The following is a 23,247-nucleotide window of genomic DNA, read 5'->3' as shown; positions in this document are numbered from 1 at the left end:
CACTAAGAGTTCAGGTTACATGTTGCCCATAGAAATATTTGGGGAGGGAATAAAAGGAGGAAGGAAGTAGTAGGAGTGGGAAGTCAAGGTAGACACAGACACAGAAGCAATTCTGCTTTCTATTAAGAGACATGTCACCCTGAGCTGGATTCACAGCTACACTGGCAATGTCCTCACATGCTGGTACTGTTTCTAGGAGTCTGCTAAACAGATAGGGGAGTACGATCTCTACACATCTGTTTATTGTGTATGTATGACATCATGATATTTATTCCTCACCCACTAACACAGTGACAACTGATACTTAGAGAGGTAAAAATGTAGACTACGAGTCATATAGTGCCCAAAAATAGTGTCATTTGACATGCAAATGACATGCTTACTATGCAAGGCTAGTGAAAGGAAAGGAAGTCAGCAGTGCACCGGCGAACACTAGGAGTGGAAGTACCAATGACTCTCCGGCACCTGTGCAGAACAAAAATGAAATCAGTGCCCATAGAAGGGCAGAACATTGAAGAGGAGCGACGGCAGTCAAAATGCGCAGGCGCGGGATTTGTGGCTGCAAGTTCTGACATCACAAGGGCACAGTAAAGAGACGGGAGGATAAATATTACATAATAAAACAAGGAGGCAGAGTTATCTTCCAGGCAGCGCTCACCCCATAGCCTGGTAGAACTAATTAACATAAAGCAATAAAAGTTGATTTTTACAAGGCATCTGATATGTGGCATACATATATGACCCGTTTCAGCAGTCTATAACCTGTATGCCCATATTAATAAGTTAGAACGCTCAAATGTGGTGACAGATTCCCTTTAAAACTATTTCCATGCTCAGATATGAATAAACAATATACCGCCCAATGATATCACATGTACAGATATTCACGCGAGATACTTCTGTGATCAGTTATCAGTCGTTTTATTACGTGGCTTCTGGCTTCTAAATTACAAGTAGGGATAATAGTACTTACAGCTGTTCCTCTCCCTCCACAGGAGACGGGATTTGTTTTCATCTTAACTGAGGTTGACATTGCAGTTGACATGAATTATTTTGGTTCCGTGTACATTGACACAAGCAAATATCAGAGACATCTGTGTTTTCTTTAAAAAAAAATCAGCAGGTGTATATTCAGTCAATAAGCCATGCAGACTGAATACGAGTCCAGATGTCAGTCATCTATCAGTGACTTCAAGAAAAATATTAAATATTCAAAGTCAAAATTTCCGAAGGATGGTATGAAATTTCGATATCATACCTATCAGCATTCATGTGAACAAATTTGATTTATTAGCAAAATTTGCAAACTTTGTTGTTTACAATGAGCTAATCTAAAGAGTATAATTTAAATAGCTCAACACAATTATTATAACTAGTTTTGCTCCAAATTCAACACAAAATGCCACTTTTCATAACTACTGAAGTCTTAGAATTCTTCAGCCCCCTGTACAGAATCCCTCATTAGAGAACACATTTGTAAATCGGGTGATGTCTCAAGAACAACTCAAGAATCAAGGGTTTCATTAGTTGCCATAAGTGTGCTTGAGGTCAAACATCAAATACCTGGACTGGCTACAGGTTTGTTGACTGTGATATTTAATTACTTGCTGGAAATCAAGAGAGTGAACCAAAAAGTTAAGAGAAGTGACTAATACCTTACAGCAGTGGTCCCCAACTTTTCTGACCTTGAGAGCCACATTCAGGTCAGCAAGAGGGTTGCGAGCCACATCCAGCTACTGCCCCCCCTCACAGTAGTGGCAACCAAAGCCCCCATTACGGGTATAATGATAACCAAAGCTTTTCCACACAAATCACCCAAAAGCAGTATACTAGGATCCAGGGGTTCCCAACACACCACATTCAGCATTCTCCCATCACGCACTCCCAACAGTCACATCCAGCTTCAAGCTCCTCCTCTGACCTGTAGTATGATTGTATAGAGAGCATGATTGTATAGAGAGCTGTGGGGGACATCATACGGTATATTGTGGGGCTGTGGTGGACATTATACTGTATATTTGGGGGATATTGTAGATATCACATTATATGGATGGCTGTGGTCACCATCATATTTTGTAGAGGAACAGTGTGAAGGGGATACAGTTTGAAGAGGACAACGTGGTGGGCACTATAAGGGCACAGAATGGATATGGAGAGGGGGCAGTATGAAATGAGAGCACAGTATGGAGAAAGATTAGCACAGCAGTGGGAACAGTGTGGAGATATAGAGAGTCAAAGGAAAAACTAGAGAGGGGACAACCATGGAATAGGCCATGGTTCATAATGGCGGATTGTGTAGCAGTTATAGCTGATAATGGCAGTGTTGTGGGTATAGCTCATTAAGGCGGACAATGTGGAGGCCATATACTAGTAGAGGATTATTTAGGTCATCATATGGACAGATATTTTTACGTAGAGGGCATTTTAATAACACTATTATCTTTAATGGGCACCATGTTGCAATATGCTGCAGAGGGGTGGAGAAGAGGGAAGTCTGCAGAGACGAGCTGTGGATGTGAAAAGTCATCATGGCATCTGTACAAGATGAAGACGAAAAGAAAGAAAAGACTCAATCAGAGAAGAGGTCATCCATAAGGTTCCTGGACGTAAATGTTCACTTGTTGATATTGACTACGTCTCATCAGTACTGTGGTTCCTGTATGGTCCGCAGTCTGATAATGACTGATAAGTACCAGCATCTCCTCACCATTGTTAAAGACAAAACTGAGAGCAGAAAAAGTGGCACCAGGTAAGATGGCGTCAGTTCGTGGTGGTATTCCATTACTGCAACGTGGTGCTCAACATCCATCCAGGACCCGATGAAGCAGAGTCGGCGCAAAACGGCCGTCGTCCACCTCAGTCACTCTGCACCCTCGCCTCCACCTGCCGCCTCTGGTTAATGTCCTCAACCCATGGATGGTAAAATAAAGGACTTGATTATAACACCACTGGGTGAGTGCCACATCTTTCTTTCTACTAACAATGAAAATTGTTAAAGACATACTGCAAATTATAGGTTCATGAGATACAACCTATCCACAATTCGACTCTTTTTACAGCTGAATCACAGCTCTAAAATTGCCATACCACAGACAAGCTGCACAAGAGTTGCTTTTAGGCAACTACTGTAACTGTTATACACTGACCTAAATAGAGGGAGTACACATGATCAAATTCATAAAACAACTCCAAAGTTTATTAAGTACACCAATAATACATAAAATATGAAAAATAATGTCATATGGTCACAAGAGAGTAGGTAAAGAAGGAGTTTGAATCAAACTAAAAAGCACAATACAGAAACTATTAGCCTTAAAAAATAATGCAGATAGTGGATATCTGCAGCTAAATAGTATCTAGATGTCACCGTGTGACATTATTTTTTGGATTTTATGTATGGATTAATGGTGCATTTAATAAACTTTTGAATTGTTTTATGAATTTGATCATGTGTAATCCCCCCGTGCAGATGTAAGTCTGTGTTCTATTTAAGAGGGGATCATTCTTTATTTTTGATGATTTTTTGTGTCAAAACTGTAAATGGTATACCTGTGCCTAATGTAAGATACTGAGTTACTCAAAGTAGTTTTTATTGGAGAAGAAACGCTTTGCTTCCCTAGACAGATTTATGTGGGGTCATTCATGAATTTGGTCATATACATGAATAACTGGGAACGCTCTGCTATTGGAGTGCTCAGATTTATCAGTCAGTCCAATCTGTGATTAATAGGGCAGGATAATAGTTTTATATCACCTTTGTTTTCTATAAAATAAAAGTAAAAAAAAGATAAACTATACTCAATTAATAATCCCCTGCCCTTCCTCTCCTGTGCCCAGTCAATCTACAAGCTTCATTTTCCAGCGGGAACAGCAAGTCATTGTATCTGTATGTTCTGTTTTGGTTGTACGGATGTGTGATCTATACCACCAATCACTAGTTGTAACAGTGATCCATTGGTCACTGCTGCAATCAATGATTGGCTGCAGTGGTCACATGCCCAAGCTGAGAGACCAATGGGAGACCCAGGTAATGCCAATAGAGGAGCAAAAGGAGATCGGTAAGTAAATATATTTTTTCTGTAACACCTGCAGTGAGACCTATTTGTACAGAGACTGGTGCAGCTGGGATTCACAGCAGCAAACATTAATGATTCTCTAGCTGCACAGCCCTACAACTCCCATAGTACGTTGCTCTTCTCTGCGTCATAGGGGACAAGGAGCAGCGGAGGAGGGGCCTGATTGGCTGGGTAGTGCAGAGAAAAAGGGTGGAGGTAGCAGCAGGGGGAGAAAAATGTGTAATCTTCCATTACAAAAATAGGAGAATCGGATCCTGGGGGGCAGAGTACAGAGGCAAGGAGTGAATACTAATGGTCCAGTCGCTCAGTGTGTGACGGAAGATGACAATCCTGCAGCCAAACACAATTCTGCAGACTGGTCAGGTTACCAGATATCCATCGCTTCCAGACCTAACTAAGGGAATGAGTTCACAATCCATCCCGCGTGTCTAAGGCATCCGGACCCTGCAGCCCCAAGCTGGACCCTGTGTGACCCCCCAAACCTGCTACATCAAGGAGTGAGTAGCTATTGTTGGCACTTTTGGTTCCACTTTTGAGAAGTTAATAAGAGAACAGTTGCTGAGGGGATTTTGTTCCTATGGTATTATGTGCACCAACGGCTTCTGCAAAGCGCGCCAACAACCACGACAACTGGGCCTCATTGCTGGACTGTGTTACTGGCACTGCTGCAGCCATTATTGGGCGTTATTAGTTAGGATTGTTTCTGCTGTCGCTTAAAGGGGAAATATCAACATTAACATTCAGACCAACTACATAGCTGTTTCATAGATTGTTTGATATTATTTGTTTTTTTTTTGGTCCTTGTTATGCCCTTTAAATTTAACACCATTTATTCCTGTGTAAATAAACCTGTTAATTATTTCAACCTCATTTTTTGTGTCTACGGAGCATGGACAGGGGTTTCCTGAGTCGACCCCTGGCAGAAGAGGAAGTCCCTCCCGCATACCACTACTGCTCCCAACAAGACCACTACTGCTCCCAGCAAGATTCGGGTGGAGGCACTGTGCCATATAAGGGTGAGAACTACCAAACACCCTGCCCACTGAGGCGGTTTAAAGGGGTGTTGCATTTCTAAAATAGTGAAGCCACTTTAAAGTGGGTGCACAACCCCTTTTCAAATTTGAAAAAAAAAAACACTTACATTGTAAAATTCCCAGATTATAATAGCAGTGGTTTGTAGATTGTAAGCTGTTTCGGGCAGGGTCATTAATATCTTTGCATTAATTATTGTATTATCGTTAACTTTGCTATGACAGTTGTATATGAACTGCCGAATTGTAAAGTGCTGCGAAATATGTTGGCGCTATATAAATAAAGATTATTATTATTAGTTGATATATAACTAATGGCCATTCACATGAGCTTAGTAAGTGACTGCACAGGCCATGCTGGAGGGTGGCACACCAAGCATGTCCTTTATTCCCTTCTATTACGTAATAAACGTCATTCATTTATAATTACACTGAAGTCACAGCCACTTAAGTTTACAGTTTATTAAAGATTTCAAAATTAAGCGCTGAGAAGAAAGAATATTTTATATCCTGATTATATTAATTGCACAAGATTTCTAAATTCTCGTCAAATACAATCATGCCTTTATGTCACTCAGTCTATTTAAAGTTATACAAAGGCAGCACAGAAGTCGTGCGGTTCACACTCTGTGAGGTTTTGCCATATTTTTGTCATATATTAAGTATTAAAGTACCTGCAATGGAAACCACAGTAGTTAACCCTTCATAATAATATTAAAGGCATTTAAGGTTTTAGAAAAAAACGGTGCCCAATCCCTTATATTACTAATTCACAAAGGACCAGCTATGGGAAAACCGACACAGGGCAGACATAGCCCATATGTAGGGAGCTTAGCTGCACTGACCCCGTTACACTGAAAGGATATCAGTCACAGTTGCTGTGATCATTCTTCCTTCTCCCATGTAGATCTCTTTTTTTTACTCAGGATGTTGGGCTAGGGCAACCCAGAGGGTTATATTGGTCACTGATCTTTTTTAATTTTTATAATGTCAGAAATGTATTTTGAGTTGTTTGCTTATTCTCACTGCACCAGATGCAAATGAACTGAAATGGGAAAAATTATGTTTTTTATTTAGTTGCATTATAATTCTACACATTCATAGTTGCCCAATAATTCTGCACACATAGATAATCTCTTAAGAAAGATAAAACTTACTTCACTTTTACGTTGTTAAATATTCAGGTTCCAGGTTTATTAACTTTTCTGGATTAACAGACAGGATTGGAGCTGTTCGATGATAGAATTAATAATTAAAAAATACAAATTGACTAACAATTGTGCTCACAGTGTACGCAGGTTTACTGCGACAGAGAGGAGCCAGACCGCGTTCTCTGATTTCTCCTATTCCTGCACTGACTAGAAGGACTTCACCTTCATATTAAACAGTGCAGGTTTCTTCTAGCAGTACTGGGGTTAATCTATTCAGTTGAGAGCTCCTGGAAGCTGGCCTGCCTTAAGGCTCTCAGCTGCTCACTGTTGGCCACTCCCCTCTCCTATATATACTAATCTCTGGCAATCAGGCATTGCCAGAGCTAGCTTCATTGCGGCATGGGACAGGGGCTGGTGGAGAGTTGTTGTTTGAGAAAGCATTTGGTGGATTTACCTAAGACTGTTGTTTTGGTTTTGTTTGTGTGCAAATCCTCTCCTCCTACTTTGGTTTTTACCCCATCCCACACTCCCCGGTGTTTATCTCTGTTGTTTATGTGTGTATATTTGTATGATTAGTATTTTCCTTTATCCCTATTCGTATTACCTTGTTTGTCTGGCTGGTGCATTGCCATACACTACTACTCCATTCTTCCCTGGGTGAGAGGAGGTAACAGACCGAGGGTGGATTCATGAGCTCAGCATGGTACATAGCCCCAACGTCTTCACCAATAAAGGTAATCCAAGGAACAAGGAAAGCTAGGGCGCCCCTTAGTGTTAGGGACTAGGAAGGAGCCCCTGGTTCAAGGATACCCTACAACAGAGTCATGACAGTGCAACTTTACCCCTGTAATCTCCCGCACCACCTTGATACATGAAGACAAGGGGATTGACTTATCTAATGAACTGATCCTGGCAATCAGAAACGTTATCACATACAGAGAGGGTGGGGAAGCTTCTTCTCAACTCACAGAAGAACAACTAAACTTCCAGGACCACAAAAAATTAGGACACCTATGAAGTTGTGATAATTAGAGTATATTATTACTTTTTTATTTTACATTTGCAAAAGATCAAACATGTCTTTCTTAGATCGGACCCACCCTGTAATGGTCAAAGACAAGATGACAGAGACAATTGGTAACTTGCGGAGCGGCGCTTAATGCTATGTTTACTACAGGTGCATTGTGGTCATAGCCTGAAAGCGGCAGAGATTTTGATTCCCAGTTCACGCGCAGGGCAGCCCTGTATAATGGTGCAACAACAGACTTATGGATTTTAAACAAAATTACCATTTATCACCTTGTAGAATCAAAATCCTTTATATTGAATGCTGTGGTCAAATAGACCTCCCGACATACCGTGTGAGGTCACTGAACTAATAACTATATATTAAATGCCCTGTCTGCATTTATCAATGCCTTATTTCCACATTGACTCTTGCAGTTAAACCTCTTCCCACCGCTTTCACAAGGCACATAAATCAGCTTCTTAATGGATCATAAGAAACGACTTCCCGTGCTTTTGCTATCCGCACTCATATACAAAGCACGTAGCCTTTGCCAAACAGATGTACAATGTAAGAAATCTGTATTTCCCATAAGCAGCGCTTGGTGGGAGACTATGGTCAAATTTAGACAATGGCCAAAGAATTGGTGATAACTCGCAGCTTGCTGGGGTCTGACCACATGTGTCCTCACTGCTCACTCCTGCTTATTCATTCCCTATTTGTCTGCCAAAGACGGCCAAATACAACGCTGTTTATTTTTTCTCGGTACATGGCCATAGCCTTGGGAATGGTATGGGTCTTTTCAATAGGAGATAAGTTGGGAATAACTCCTTAACTGATAGGACCACTGCAATGGTGAACAAGAAACCATGGGGTACCTTAGCAAAAGCAGGAGTAGGCCCACAGAGAACCATGACCACTTTCACCATCAAGGTAAAAAAAGCTTACCATTAATATAAGCATCGATATCACAGTGTAGAGACAATGCTCATAGTGATGTAATAATAGTGGTAATGTGCACATTGATGTTATGTAACAAGCATGGTGCTCATAGTAATGTCTCATTGATGGCTAATACACACAGTGATGTCACAGAATAGATAATAATGCATATGGTTATGTCACAGCAAATGGATAATACACACAGTGATGTCACAGTACAGGGATAATACACCCAGTGATGTCACAGAACAGGAATAATAATACACACAGTGATGACACAGTACAGGGATAATACACATTGTGATGGCACAGTGCAGGGATAATACACACAGTGATGTCACAGTACAGGGATAATACACACAGTGATGTCACAGTACAGGGATAGTACACACAGTGATGTTACAGTACAGGGATAATACACACAGTGATGTCACAGTACAGGGATAATACACACAGTGATGACACAGTACAGAAATAATACACACAGTGATGTCACAGTACAGGAATAATACACAGTGATGACACAGTACTGGGATAATACACGTAGTGATATCACAGGACATGGATAATACACACAGTGATGTCACAGTACAGGGATAATACACACAGTGATGTCACAGTACAGGGATAATATACACAGTGATGACACAGTACAGAGATAATAACAGTGATGTCACAGTACAGGGATAATACACCCAGTGATATCACAGTGCAGGGATAATACACACAGTGATGTCACAGTACAGGGATAATACACACAGTGATGTCACAGTACAGGGATAATACACCCAGTGATGCCACAGAACAGGAATAATACACACAGTGATGACACAGTACAGGGATAATACACATTGTGATGGCACAGTGCAGGGATAATACACACAGTGATGTCACAGTACAGGGATAATACACACAGTGATGACACAGTACAGAGATAATAACAGTGATGTCACAGTACAGGGATAATACACACAGTGATGTCACAGTACAGGGATAGTACACACAGTGATGTTACAGTACAGGGATAATACACACAGTGATGTCACAGTACAGGGATAATACACACAGTGATGACACAGTACAGAGATAATACACACAGTGATGTCACAGTACAGGAATAATACACAGTGATGACACAGTACTGGGATAATACACACAGTGATGTCACAGTACAGGGATAATACACACAGTGATGTCACAGTACAGGGATAATATACACAGTGATGACACAGTACAGAGATAATAACAGTGATGTCACAGTACAGGGATAATACACCCAGTGACATCACAGTGCAGGGATAATACACACAGTGATGTCACAGTACAGGGATAATACACACAGTGATGTCACAGTACAGGGATAATACACACAGTGATGTCACAGTACAGGGATAATACACACAGTGATGTCATAGTACAGGGATAATACACACAGTCATGTCACAGTACAGGGATAATGCACACAGTGATGTCACAGTACAGGGATAATACACACAGTGATGACACAGTACAGGGATAATACACCCAGTGATGTCACAGAACAGGAATAATACACATAGTGATGACACAGTACAGGGGTAATACACACAGTGATGTCACAGTGCAGGGATAATACACCCAGTGACATCACAGTGCAGGGATAATACACACAGTGATGTCACAGAACAGGAATAATACACATAGTGATGACACAGTACTGGAATAATACACACAGTGATTCCACAGTACAGGGATAATACACACAGTCATGTCACAGTACAGGGATAATGCACACAGTGATGTCACAGTACAGGGATAATACACACAGTGATGACACAGTACAGGGATAATACACCCAGTGATGTCACAGAACAGGAATAATACACATAGTGATGACACAGTACAGGGGTAATACACACAGTGATGTCACAGTACAGGGATATTACACACAGTGATGTCACAGTACAGAGGTAATACACCCAGTGATATCACAGAACAGGAATAATACACACAGTGATGTCACAGTACAGGGATAATACACCCAGTGATATCACAGTACAGGGATAATACACCCAGTGATATCACAGAACAGGGATAATACACACAGTGATGTCACAGTACAGGGATAATACACACAGTGATGTCATGGTATAGGAATAATACACACAGTGATGTCACAGTACAGGCATAATCTACTCAGAGATGTTATTGCACGCACATCATTCAGTGATATTGGTCATGGACAAAGCACACTTAGGTGAGACAGTACAGGAATGACCCACACACAAAATGATTATGTCACAATACAGGAAAAATACAAGAAAAAAATTTCACCATAAATTAAAAAAACAAACAATGCTTTTAGCAAATATAACCATCTTGGAGCACCATGGGTGCAGGGCCGGCGTCAGGACCCGGCGCATCCGGGCAAGTGCCGGGGCCCTGGCGAGACTGGGGGGCCCATAACGGTAAGACACTTATTATGCCTGCATTGCCGACACTGATGCGCAGCGCATTATGCGTTCCTGGGGGGCCCCCGAAGCCGGACTACATCATTTCCGAGTCCGACCCTCCCTCCCTGTGCTAGTGTGCTGTGTGCTGTGTGTGACTCCAGCCAGGACTCGGAGGCGGAGCTGGAGCGGATATATGATTCCTGGCACTGGCAGCAGGAGGCGGGACTCACTGACTGGGACTCACTGCAGCAGGAATGCTCACCAATCACCGTCCATGGGGATAGAAGAGTCACTTCCGGGCCGGCATTCGTCACTTCCGGGTGAGAGTGAGGAGCTCGTCAATCCTAAGAAGAGCAGCACTGACACACAGATCGCGTCGGGACATGGTCCGGGGCCCGGGTCCACCATGCAGTTCCAGCACAGCGAGTAGCACAAGACGATCAGCATTCGTCAGTGCATGTGTGCAGATCCTGTGTCCACAACGGTCGGGGGCAACAGCGATGGCGTGGTGGTGGGTGAGCTGGGCTGCCTGTGTTATATACTACATGGGCTGCCTGTGTTATATACTACGTGGCTGTGCTATATGCTACGTGGCAGCCTGTGTTATATACTACGTATGTGGGCTGCCTGTGTTATATACTATGTACGTGCCTGGGCTGCCTGTGATATATACTATGTGGGCTGCCTGTGTTATATACTACATACGTGGGCTGCCTGTCATATACTACGTGGCTGTGCTATATACTACGTGGCTGGGCAATATCTTACGTGGCTGTGCAATATACTACATGGCTGTACAATATATTACATGGCTGGGCAATATACTATGTGTCTGTGCTATATACTACGTGGCTGTGTTTTATACTATGTGGCTGTGTTTTATACTACGTGGCTGTACTATATACTACGTGGCTGGGGAATATACTACGTGGCTGGGCAATATACTGTGTGGCTGGGCAATATACAGTACTACGTGTCTGTGCTATATACTACATGTCTGTGCTATATACTACGTGGCTGGGCAATATACTACGTGGCAGGGCAATATACTACGTGGCTGGGCAATATACTACGTGTCTGTGCTATATACTATGTAAGCTGTGCTATATACTACGTGGCTGTGCTATTTACTACGTGGCTGTGTTATATACTACGTGGGCTGTGCTATATACTACTTGGCTGTGTTATATACTATGTGGGCTGTGCTATACGCTACGTGGGCTGTGTTATACGCTACGTGGGCTGTGCTATATTTCTCTGCTGTATCTGTGCATCATGAATCATGGTATGTGTTAAAGAAGGGCGCCCACTGAGACTCTTTCGCCCGGGGCCGGCCCTGCATGGGTGTCATTACTATCTCCATGATATGTCAGTGGAAACAGGTCCCAGAACACCGGCAATACCCATACACCAGTGTCATAAAGTATAACACCGCTGCTAATGCAGTATGCCAAAGAAAACTACTGTGGGAAAAACAATGGCATGTTCCCATAGGCTCATTTCAGCCTATTCCGGTATTACAATGACCCACTAATTAGGCAGGGTATTAATTTCCGAAGTACCTAGTCTTTGTATCTAGGAACAATAATATTCCTGATTAAAAGATGACAATTTATTAATTAAAGTGAATCCATCAGGTAAAGCCGCATTGGAGGGGGTAAATCGGACTCCTACATTTAATCTGTACCACCACTAAAGAAAGTGAAGAACCACTTAATAGAATTTTTTAATATTACCGGATATTATTCAGCTTTACTATAAATATAAATCTCTTACTATGCAAAAGTAAATGTAAGTAAGATTATCCGTACGCCCGCTGACATAAGCCGCTGCTCGCTGCACCTCTAAGTCAATAATGAATGGAGATTATTACAGTTTGATTGATACTCAGATTTGTTACCAGAAACAGAGGAAGGGGAAGTATGGCTGACTGCAGACAAGCTGGAGGAATTGTAAATGCATCTTCCATCACACTGCTGTCACATCCCTGATACAGTGAGGTATATCAGCGAGATCGCCCAGACAGGGCCACAGGGTAATAACTGCCTCCATCTTAGCTTTGTGGATGCTCCTCTCAATGAAAGGAATGGTATAACATAAGCATTGTGGTTTAATAAAACATTCATTAAGCATACAGTGGGTACTGAAAGTATTCAGACCCCTTTACATTTTTCACTCTTTGTTTCATTGCAGCCATTTGGTAAATTCAAAAAAGTTCATTTTTTTTTCTCAATAATGCACACTCCGCACCCCATCTTGACTGGAAAAAACTGAAATGTAGTAATTTTTGCAAATTTATTAAAAAATAAAAACTGAAATATCACATGGTCATAAGTATTCAGGCCCTTTGCTCAGACACTCATATTTAAGTCACATGCTGTCCATTTCCCTGTGATCCTCCTTGAAATGGTTCTACTCCTTCATTGGAATCCAGCTGTGTTTAATTAAACTGATAGGACTTGATTTGGAAAGGCGCACACCTGTCTATATAAGACCTCACAGCTCACAGTGCCTGTCAGGCCAAATGAGAATCATGAGGTCAAAGGAACTGGCCAAGGAGCTCAGAGACAGAATTGTGGCAAGGCACAGATCTGGCCAAGGTTACAAAAGAATTTCTGCAGTACTCAAGGTTCCTAAGGCTGGGGTCACATTGCGTTTTGGTCAGAGCGCTAACGGACAGCGTTGCACGGCGAAATTAACGCCATGCAACGCGTCCGTTAGCGCTCCCATTGCCCGCAATGTACCAGCGCATTGCTAGCGCGTGTCATTTTCGGCACGCGCTAGCGACGCGCCGGTCTTTTGTAGCGCGCCTCGGACGCTGCTTGCAGCGTCCGCGGCGCGCCCGAGGTCCGTTCCCCGCTCTCGCAGATCGGGGATCTGCGAGAGCGGGGACGTTAACGCGACCCCGAAACGCGACCCTTTAAAAACATTGCGTTAGCGCAATCCGCTAGCGCTAGCGCTAAACGGATTGCACTAACGCAATGTGACCCTAGCCTAAGAGCACAACAACACACAGGCTCCCCATGCATGTGATGTGACAGTGACACAGCTGTGACACATGCAGCTGTGGAGCCGAACAGCTGATGGCCGCTGCACTCCATATATCCGGGTTCCCTCTGCAGCTTATTCGGCAAGCGCTATAGCTTGCTGACTAAGTAGGGACCCAATCAAATATGTTCAACTCTAATAATATACTGTACTAGCTGAATAGGCCGGCGTTGCCTGGGCATAGTAAATATCTGTGGTTAGTTATAGCACCTCACTTCTCTTATTTTCCCATCACGCCTCTCATTTTCCCCATCACATCTTTCATTTTTCCCCTCACATCTCTCATTTTCCCCTCACTCCTCTTATTTTCCCCCTCACTCCTCTCATTCCCCCCTAACACTTGTCATTTCAACCTCACATCTGTCATTTTCCAATCACTCCACTATTTTCCCTCACTCCTCTCATTTTGCACTCACACCTTTTCATTTTCACCTCACACCTCTCATTTTCACCTCAGTATATACATGTTTGTCATCTCCCTTATATATAGTATACACCTGTATGTCATCTCCTGTATATAGTATATACCTGTATGTCATCTCCCCTGTATATAGTATATACCTGCTGTGTGTCATCTCCCCTGTATATAGTATATACCTGTATGTCATCTCCTCATATATAGTATATACCTGTATGTCATCTCCTCCTGTATATAGTATATACCTGTATGTCATCTCCTTCTGTATATAGTATATACCTGTGTGTCATCTCCCCTGTATATAGTATATATCTGTGTGTCATCTCCTCCTGTATATAGTGTATACCTGTATGTCATCTCCTCCTATATATAGCATATACCTGTATGTCATCTTCTCCTGCATATAGTATATACCTGTAGGTCATCTGCTCCTGTATATAGTATATACCTGTGTGTCATCTCCTCCTGTATATAGTATATACCTGTATGTCATCTCCTCCTGTATATAGTATGTACCTGTATGTCATCTCCTCCTCTATATAGTATATACCTGTGTGTTATCTCTCCTGTATATAGTATATACCTGTGTGTTATCTCCCCTGTACATAGTATATACAGTATCTGTATGTCATCTCCTCCTGTATTAGACCTCGTTCACACGTTATTTGGTCAGTATTTTTACCTCAGTATTTGTAAGATTTGCATTTTGCCAAATGGAGATTTTTGTACTATTCAAGTACATTTCAATTCCACTGGAATATATTTGTTTATCTCTACAGTTGACCAAACCTTTTGTTTTACTTCTACATTTTCATGATGCACAATAACAAAATTATACAGCTCTGGCAAAAATTAAGAGACCACTGCAAAATGTTCAGTTTGTCTGATTTTTCTCTTTATAGTTATATTTTTGAGTAAAATGTAAATTGTTCTTTTATTCTATAAACTTCTGACAATATGTCTCCGAATTTCCAAGCAATAAATTTTGTATTTTTTTCTGACAAAGAAAAATGGTCAAAATAAAATGGTCACTGTTTTAGTGCTTTCAGACCTCAAATAATGCAAAGAAAAAAAGTTCATAATCATTTAGAAACAATATTATTATTATTTATTTATATAGCACCATTAATTCCATGGTGCTGTACATGTGAAAAGGGGTTACATACAGGGCTATAGATATCGTAAGCAAATTTACAGTGACAGACTGGTACAGAGGGGAGAGGACCCTGTTCTTGCGGACTTACATTCTTCAGGATAATAGGGAAGAGACAGCAGGTTGGTGTGCTGCAGCACTGGTGGTGGTGAGGCGGCAGCTCGGGTGGTCGTGGCGGCAGCTCGGGTGGTCATGGCGGCAGCTTGGGTGGTCGGTGACGTTGCGGCAGCTCGGGTGGTCGGTGACATGGCGGCAGCTCGGGTGGTCGGTGATGTGGCGGCAGCTCGGGCGGTTGGTGAGGCTGCAGAATGGTTATTGCAGGCTGTAGGCTTTCCTGAAGAGATGGGTTTTCAGGTTCCGTCTGAAGGATCCGAAGGTGGTGGATAATCGGACGTGTTGAAGCGTGGAATTCCAGAGGATGGGGGATATTCGGGAGAAATCTTGGAGGCGGTTGTGTGAAGAATGAATAAGTGTGGAGGAGAGTAGGAGGTCTTGGGAGGATCGAAGATTACGTGAGGAAAGATAGTGGGAGATTAGTTCAGAGATATAGGGAGGGGACGGGTTGTGGATGGCTTTGTAGATCAGTGTTAGTTTGAACTGGATTCATTGGGGAATTGGGAGCCAGTGGAAGGAGCCAGAGGGGTGAAGCAGGGGAGTAGCGAGGAGAGAGGTGGATTAGCCGAGCAGCAGAGTTGAGGACAGACTGGAGTGGTGCAAGGGAGTTAGCGGGGAGGCCAAGAGGAGGGTGTTGCAGTAATCGAGGCGGGATATGATGAGGGCATGCACAAGAGTTTTAGTAGATTGTGGGCTGAGAAAGGGACAGATTCTGGCAATATTTTTGAGTTGGAGGCGACAGGAGTGGCAAGGGTTTGGACGTGCGGTTTGAAGGACAGGGCAGAATCGAGAGCTACCCCGAGGCAGCGGATTTCGGGTGCGGGAGAGAGTGTGATGCCGTTTACTATAATAGATAGTTCAGGTAGGGGGGATACGCGAGATGGGGGAAAGATGATGAGTTCGGTTTTGTCTACATTGAGTTTTAGGAAGCGAGAGTTTAAGAAGGAGGATATGTCTGACAGACACTCCGGGATTCTGGACAGAAGAGAGGCAACATCTGAGCCAGAGAGGTAGAGCTGAGTGTTGTCCGCATATAGGTGGTACTGGAAGCCATGGAACTTTATGAGTTGTCCTAGGCCAAGGGTATAGATGGAAAAAAGTAGAGGCCCTAGGACAGAGTCTTGAGGGATTCCAATAGAGAGGGGGCGGGGTGAGGAGGTAGTGTGGGAGTGGGAAATGCTAAATGTGCGGTGGGAAAGGTATGAGGCAATCCAGGACAGGGCAAGGCCTTTGATGCCGAGGGAAGAAAGAATCTGTAGCAGTAGGAGGTGGTCGACTGTGTCGAAAGCAGAGGACAGATCGAGAAGGAGGAGGATGGAGAACTATCTGTTAGCTTTGGCTGTAAGTCATTAGTAATTTTGGTCAGAGCAGTTTCGGTGGAGTGATGGGGGCGGAAGCCAGATTGGAGGTTGTCAAGGAGAGAGTTAGATGAGAGGTGGGAGGAAAGTTGACCATGGACATACTGCTCAAGAAGTTTGGAAGCAAACGGGAGCAGTGATATGGGGCGATAGCTGGGCATAGCAGTTGGGTCAAGGTTAGCTTTTTTGAGGATGGGTGTGATGGTGGCATGTTTGAAGGCAGAGGGGAAAGTACCAGAAGATAGAGATAGGTTGAAGAGATGAGTTAGGGCTGGAATGAGCATGTAAGGGTACGTTCACATTAGCGTCATGCGACGCTGCGTCGCCGACGCACGACAACGCATGCGTCATGCGCCCCTATCTTTATCATTGGGGACGCATGCGTTGCGTTGTCGTGCGTTTTCAGTAAAACGCACGACGCATGCGTCGTAACACCGCACCTGGGTGGCGTCGGAGACGCTACATGTTGCATTTTCGGAGCGCCAAAAAAACGCGCGCGTCGCTCGTGCGTCGTCAATGCGTTACAATTTCCCATTGAAACGTATTGACGACGCACTTGCGTCGCGGGTGTGCGTCGTGCATGCGTTGTGCGACGCATGCGTCGTAACATAAAATGAAACAAAAAAGTGTCTAGACAGTGTCTAGACAGTGCAAACAGTGAGAAAAACATCCCCCATATATAAAGAAAATGTAGGATTGTTTGTCACTTCTGCTGCCGGCTACACAACAGGCAACATCAGACCAGACACATCAGAGCAACTGTCTTCTCATCCGCTGTCCAGAGATGTAAGTATAGAATGATTATGTGCATTTTCTACATGTTTTTACAATTATTTTTGCAAGTAGTGTTTTATATTCTGCACTGTGGCTAAAGATATTGTGGTCTTTTTGGTCTGGTTTTGATGTACGGCATTGTGTATAGGATGGCGTTTCATTGTCTGCGGCCTTGATTAGTGTTCTTTCCAAGATTGATTTTGAGTTTCCATTTTTTGGTTTGGTGTTGTTTTTGTATTCAGTTGTGCTGTTTTATTCTTCCGTTATATGATGGCGTTTCATTGTCTCTGGCCCTGTCGGTTGTTTTGTAAAGTATGGTAGTATAGAATGATTTTGCGGCCTTTTATTACATTTTTATTGCAATTTGTGTATTATTTTCAGCACTGTGGTTGTGTAAAGAATTATTAGGCAACATCAGACCAGACACATCAGAGCAACTGTCTTCTCATCCGCTGTCCAGAGATGTAAGTATAGAATGATTATGTGCATTTTCTACATGTTTTTACAATTATTTTTGCAAGTAGTGCTTTATATTCTGCACTGTGGCTAAAGATATTGTGGTCTTTTTGGTCTGGTTTTGATGTACGGCATTGTGTATAGGATGGCGTTTCATTGTCTGCGGCCTTGATTAGTGTTCTTTCCAAGATTGATTTTGAGTTTCCATTTTTTGGTTTGGTGTTGGTTTTTGTATTCAGTTGTGCTGTTTTATTCTTCCGTTATATGATGGCGTTTCATTGTCTCTGGCCCTGTCGGTTGTTTTGTAAAGTATGGTAGTATAGAATGATTTTGCGGCCTTTTATTACATTTTTATTGCAATTTGTGTATTATTTTCAGCACTGTGGTTGTGTAAAGAATTATTAGGCAACATCAGACCAGACACATCAGAGCAACTGTCTTCTCATCCGCTGTCCAGAGATGTAAGTATAGAATGATTATGTGCATTTTCTACATGTTTTTACAATTATTTTTGCAAGTAGTGTTTTATATTCTGCACTGTGGCTAAAGATATTGTGGTCTTTTTGGTCTGGTTTTGATGTACGGCATTGTGTATAGGATGGCGTTTCATTGTCTGCGGCCTTGATTAGTGTTCTTTCCAAGATTGATTTTGAGTTTCCATTTTTTGGTTTGGTGTTGTTTTTGTATTCAGTTGTGCTGTTTTATTCTTCCGTTATATGATGGCGTTTCATTGTCTCTGGCCCTGTCGGTTGTTTTGTAAAGTATGGTAGTATAGAATGATTTTGCGGCCTTTTATTACATTTTTATTGCAATTTGTGTATTATTTTCAGCACTGTGGTTGTGTAAATACATAGTTGTATGTTTCTGGTTGCGATGTATGGCGTTGTATCCCCTTCTATTTTCTCTGGCACTGTTGGTTTCATTGTAAAGTATTTATGTTTCTGCCCTTATTTTTTTTCGTGTTGAAATATTTTTTATTACAACCACATATTGTGTTTTTTGTGTTGATCCGTGCATACTGTAATTTTTCTTTTTTAAAAAAATCTTTTGGGATTACTACATTGTGTACTTGTTAATTTTCTTATCTTTAGCCTTTTGTACTCTGGCATTGGGTTGTCTCTGCCATTGTTTCTTTAATCTAATCAATGTGGCAGTGTAGTTTGCTCATCGTTAGTTCAGTTGGAGTGCAATGTTATTTGTGGTTTAAATGCCTTTTTTTTTTAATATTATTTATTGCATGATAGTGCATAGGAGCATAGTCAATGTTATTTTTTTGTTAATTTCAGAACTGCTTTAATTAGTCATGGCCAGCGGCAGTGATTCCGGCACCCCACCGCTGAGGAGTCCGGTGAGTACATGATCTACTATTGCTTGCTATATTTTCGCTGTCATTTGTAGATGGGTCACTCAACTTTTTGTTAAACTATTTTGCAGGCTTCTTCAAGTGAGGAGGAGAACCAGGAGGAAGAGAGGGAGCAGCAGCAGGGACCATGGGGCCAAGCTGTGGTTGTAGGACGGAGCGTAAGTATTTATTTCAAACCTTTATTTTTTTTTTTTTTTTTTTTTTGCGGGTATTGGGGGGGTGGTGGTAGGGTGTGGTGTTGTGTGTAGTAGGTGTTGGTGGAGGAGATAGGGACAATTTTTTTCTCTTTCAAACCTTCATATTTTCCATTCTTTTCTAGGTTTCACAACGGGCCCTGGATGAGCCACTTAACATTGACCTAATGGTGGCATCAATAGAAGCACGGGGCCCGTTGTGGGACAGCCGTGACCCCCAGCACGCGGACCAGGGCATATTGCGGCGTCTGTGGTTGGAGGTGGCACAAACGCTGTGGGATGGCTTCGACAGCGCTAACGCCAAGGCCAAAGCCAGTTTCCGTAAGTATTTAAAAAATAGTGCTGTGACCCATCATGCCAGGATTACACAACCGTCTGTGATGTCTTTGATTGGGATTGCACACGGTTGCGTAATCTTTTTCGATATATTATCTAAAACCTTTTTTTTTTTTTTTTTTTTAATACACAGTTAAACAATTGAGGACCAGATGGCGCTCCATGAAGGACCGTTTCAAGAGGGGCCTGAAAAAGGAGGGACAGGCTCGTAGTGGTGCTGGCGCTTCAAGGACCTCGGTGTACAAGCATAACCGTATACTGCAGTTCTTGCGACCGGTCCTTGAAAGCAGAGAGTAAGTATAGTACCTATTCACACACCTAGTTTTCACAACATGCATATTCACATACTACATTCCAGTCACGTTGCTTATTGCCCAGCCATTTATTTTGCCAAGTACCAAGTATATAAATGAAGTAAAAAAAGGCTAGTTCACAGAGTTGTGCAAAAATACATACTTTTCTCCTCTTGAATCATAAGCAGAGGATCAAACATCAGCACAATACAATAGACTCTATCTACGTGTTTCAGGTGACAGGGAACATCAGACCTGAAACGCGTAGATAGTATTTTTATTGTATTGTGCAGATGTTTCATCCTCTGCTTTTGATTGAAGTTAATAATTTTTTTTTTTTAAACTTTTCACCACTCGTTGACCTTGAATTTTTTATTCATTTCTTATCTTCTCACACTTGCCAGGTGTATCTACGATTTTTTATACATAATAAAGTTAAATATAATAGATACGGCATACATTCCACTGCAAAGCTGGTTAGGTTCCCATGGTTGCTCAGCTCGCAGGACCTGTGATGACGTCTCGTTCACATGACCGTGACGTCATGGCAGTTCCAACCTAAGCATAATTGTCTGGCGTTGCAAACTAAAAACATGGGTGACTCTTTAGAATTAAATAAATACCGTTTGTTTAATATTGATGGTGCATATGCAGTGTCAATATTAAAAATAGTGTAATATTAATGGCGGTAATGGATACCTGGCGGTAAAATGTTCTGACGCATGTGAAATGTGATATTTTTTATACTAATGGTTTCCTTATGTTTTCACAGAACACACAGCAGCACCCGCGAGACTGTCCAATCCTCAAGACGACCCTCAAGAGCGGTCCTTTGTGAAGCGCCATCTGAACTGTCGCGGCCATCCCACAGCGAGAGCAGGTCTGCAACAACACAATCTGGCGAACCGGCAGCCGGTCCATCAGATGTTCCTCTGGCCGAGGCCTCTGTTGCTCCGTCCTTTGGGTCTTACCGACAGCGTCAGCGGGCCTCGGACAGGGCGCCCATGTCCGAATTTTTACATCTGAGTACCGTATTTCAGAATGGTTTCAAGGCGCTGTGCGATAAAATGTGCAATATCGAACGGCGTCTTGAAAACATCGAAACGGATCTCTCGAGGCCGGCAAAACATTTCTTTAGTGCCATTCACAACGGCATGGTGGAACATCTTACGCCGGAACTCCAGATTTCGTTCATGCAGGGCTGCAACAATTTATATGTCAGTGCTCTGCAGCAGGCTCGGGTCATGCAGTCAGCGACAAATATGCCCGCAGTACCATCGCTGGCTGCCATGACTCCGACTCCTGCTGCAGAGCATCACCACAGAGGTCCGCGTGCCGAGGGCCACCGCCGCCGCCACCGCCACCACAGAACTGAGCCCCAAAGTTCCGAGCCTGACAGGCCTTCAAGGGGGCACAGACGGGAAGCCGACCCCCACCCAGAGGGAGAGAGGAGGAAAAAGAAGAAGAAGAAGACCATGACGACCACAAGCACTACGTCCTTGGCTATGGCTGCTCCCCAAAGTACCACCAGAACACAGCCTGGGTCGACCCGGAGCACACCAAGTACCCAGGCTGGGTCTACACGGAGTACACCCACTACCCAGCCTGGGTCAACCAGGAGTACACCATCTACACAGCCTGGGTCGACCCAGAGCCGGAGTAGCCAGCCAAGGACACTGGTCGTCCCTCCTCCTCTCTCACCTGCTTCTGTTGCAGTCTCACCACCACCATCCACTGGCTGGACTGATGTCGGCATCCCGTCTAGTGTCATAGAGTATGCTGCTTCCTCCCCCTCTTCCTCCTCCTCGGTCTCCTCATCACAAAAAACTGGGGGATATGAATCCCCTTTGGTTGCGGACATTGGCACCCCTTAAAACCGGGTTCCCTTTTTTTTTTTTTTTTGTAACACAAAATAAATTTGTTATATTTTTTTTAAAAAAAATTTTGGTTTTTATTGTCTCAAATAAAGTTTGCACCAAATCACACCTTGCGCCGTACACACAAATCGTGTCCTTGTAACACCAGATGTGCAATGTGTGACAATATTATCTCTATTTTTTTTAACATTTTCTTATATGGCTGTCGTTCATTGTACTCAGATGTTACAAACACAAACAGCATTGCTCAATATGTCACGTTTACAAAGTACCATCACACAACGATTTCAGTATGGATATAGTTGTTTTAACTTTGTCTTTTCTGAAATCGTAAAACGATTGAGCCCCTGCTGTGATTTTTTGGTTATCAGCAAATGATTTGGAATTTTTTTTGGGTAACTTATCAGAAGCTGTCATTGTTGGATTGGTGAGTTCACACCAATCCAGCGATGTCTTTGTTTTAAACAAGGGAAATTTGGGTAGTGCACTGTTTTAATCACTGAAATAAAAAGTTTACAATACCCCACTAATATAAAAAGGTGTCTACCAAGTCCCTCGCCGTCATCTTTCCACACTGACACTGTGATTCCCGCCCGTAAAGCTGAGCACACCGTTGCCTTAAACGCTGTGCTGTGCTTTAGGGCTGGCACAGTACGGGAAGCTGACGGCGATGGACGTTTCACACACCGTAGTGTAAAGGTACCTTCACACATAACGATATTGTTAACGATATCGTTGCTATTTGTGACGTAGCAACGATATCGTTAATGAAATCGTTATGTGTGACAGCGACCAACGATCAGGCCCCTGCTGGGAGATCGTTGGTCGCTGAATAAAGTCCAGAACTTTTTTTCGTCGCTGGACTCCCTGGAGACATCGCTGGATCGGCGTGTGTGACACCGATCCAGCGATGTCTTCACTGGTAACCAGGGTAAACATCGGGTAACTAAGCGCAGGGCCGCGCTTAGTAACCCGATGTTTACCCTGGTTACCATGCTAAAAGTAAAAAAAACAAACACTACATACTTACCTAACGCTGTCTGTCCTCCAGCGCTGTGCTCTGCACTCCTCCTGTACTGTCTGTGAGCCGGAAAGCAGAGCGGTGACGTCACCGCTCTGCTTTCCAGCTCACAGACAGTACAGGAGGAGAGCAGAGAAGCAGAGCGCAGCGCTGGAGGACAGACGGCTGTAGGTAAGTATGTAGTGTTTGTTTTTTTTTACTTTT

General features: G+C 43.0%; 2 protein-coding genes and 1 long non-coding RNA gene across 3 annotated transcripts in view; 2 read left to right on the top strand and 1 right to left on the bottom strand.

The window, feature by feature from the left end:
- The window catches only part of CACNA1E (calcium voltage-gated channel subunit alpha1 E), a 782,868-nt gene that overhangs the window by 324,451 nt on the left and 435,170 nt on the right, over nucleotides 1–23,247 (bottom strand). The gene's annotated exons all lie outside the window — the stretch shown is intronic.
- On the top strand, nucleotides 4,364–5,432 carry LOC138647476 (uncharacterized). The gene is made up of 2 exons (XR_011314981.1): nucleotides 4,364–4,573; nucleotides 4,965–5,432. It is a non-coding gene; the product is annotated as an uncharacterized lncRNA (long non-coding RNA).
- LOC138647437 (uncharacterized) lies at nucleotides 17,020–22,019 on the top strand. Its single transcript, XM_069736436.1, has 7 exons — nucleotides 17,020–18,420; nucleotides 19,246–19,307; nucleotides 19,394–19,480; nucleotides 19,642–19,837; nucleotides 19,986–20,145; nucleotides 20,918–21,666; nucleotides 21,862–22,019. Exons 2-7 carry the CDS (start codon nucleotides 19,263–19,265, stop codon nucleotides 22,017–22,019), a joined length of 1,395 nt encoding a protein of 464 aa, XP_069592537.1. The 5' UTR covers nucleotides 17,020–18,420; nucleotides 19,246–19,262.

Source organism: Ranitomeya imitator, chromosome 8 (genome assembly GCF_032444005.1).
Source record: "Ranitomeya imitator isolate aRanImi1 chromosome 8, aRanImi1.pri, whole genome shotgun sequence".
NCBI classification, from domain to species: domain Eukaryota; kingdom Metazoa; phylum Chordata; class Amphibia; order Anura; family Dendrobatidae; genus Ranitomeya; species Ranitomeya imitator.
The sequence above is the reverse complement of the archived record's forward strand: the minus strand, read 5'-3'. Positions and strand labels throughout refer to the sequence as shown.

Coding starts and splice junctions, on each gene's coding strand:
- LOC138647437 (XM_069736436.1), top strand. CDS start 19,263: ATGGCCAGCGGCAGTGATTCCGGCACCCCACCGCTGAGGAGTCCG. Junction 19,481..19,641: donor CTGTGGTTGTAGGACGGAGC/GTAAGTATTTAT, acceptor ATTCTTTTCTAG/GTTTCACAACGGGCCCTGGA. Junction 20,146..20,917: donor CCGGTCCTTGAAAGCAGAGA/GTAAGTATAGTA, acceptor ATGTTTTCACAG/AACACACAGCAGCACCCGCG.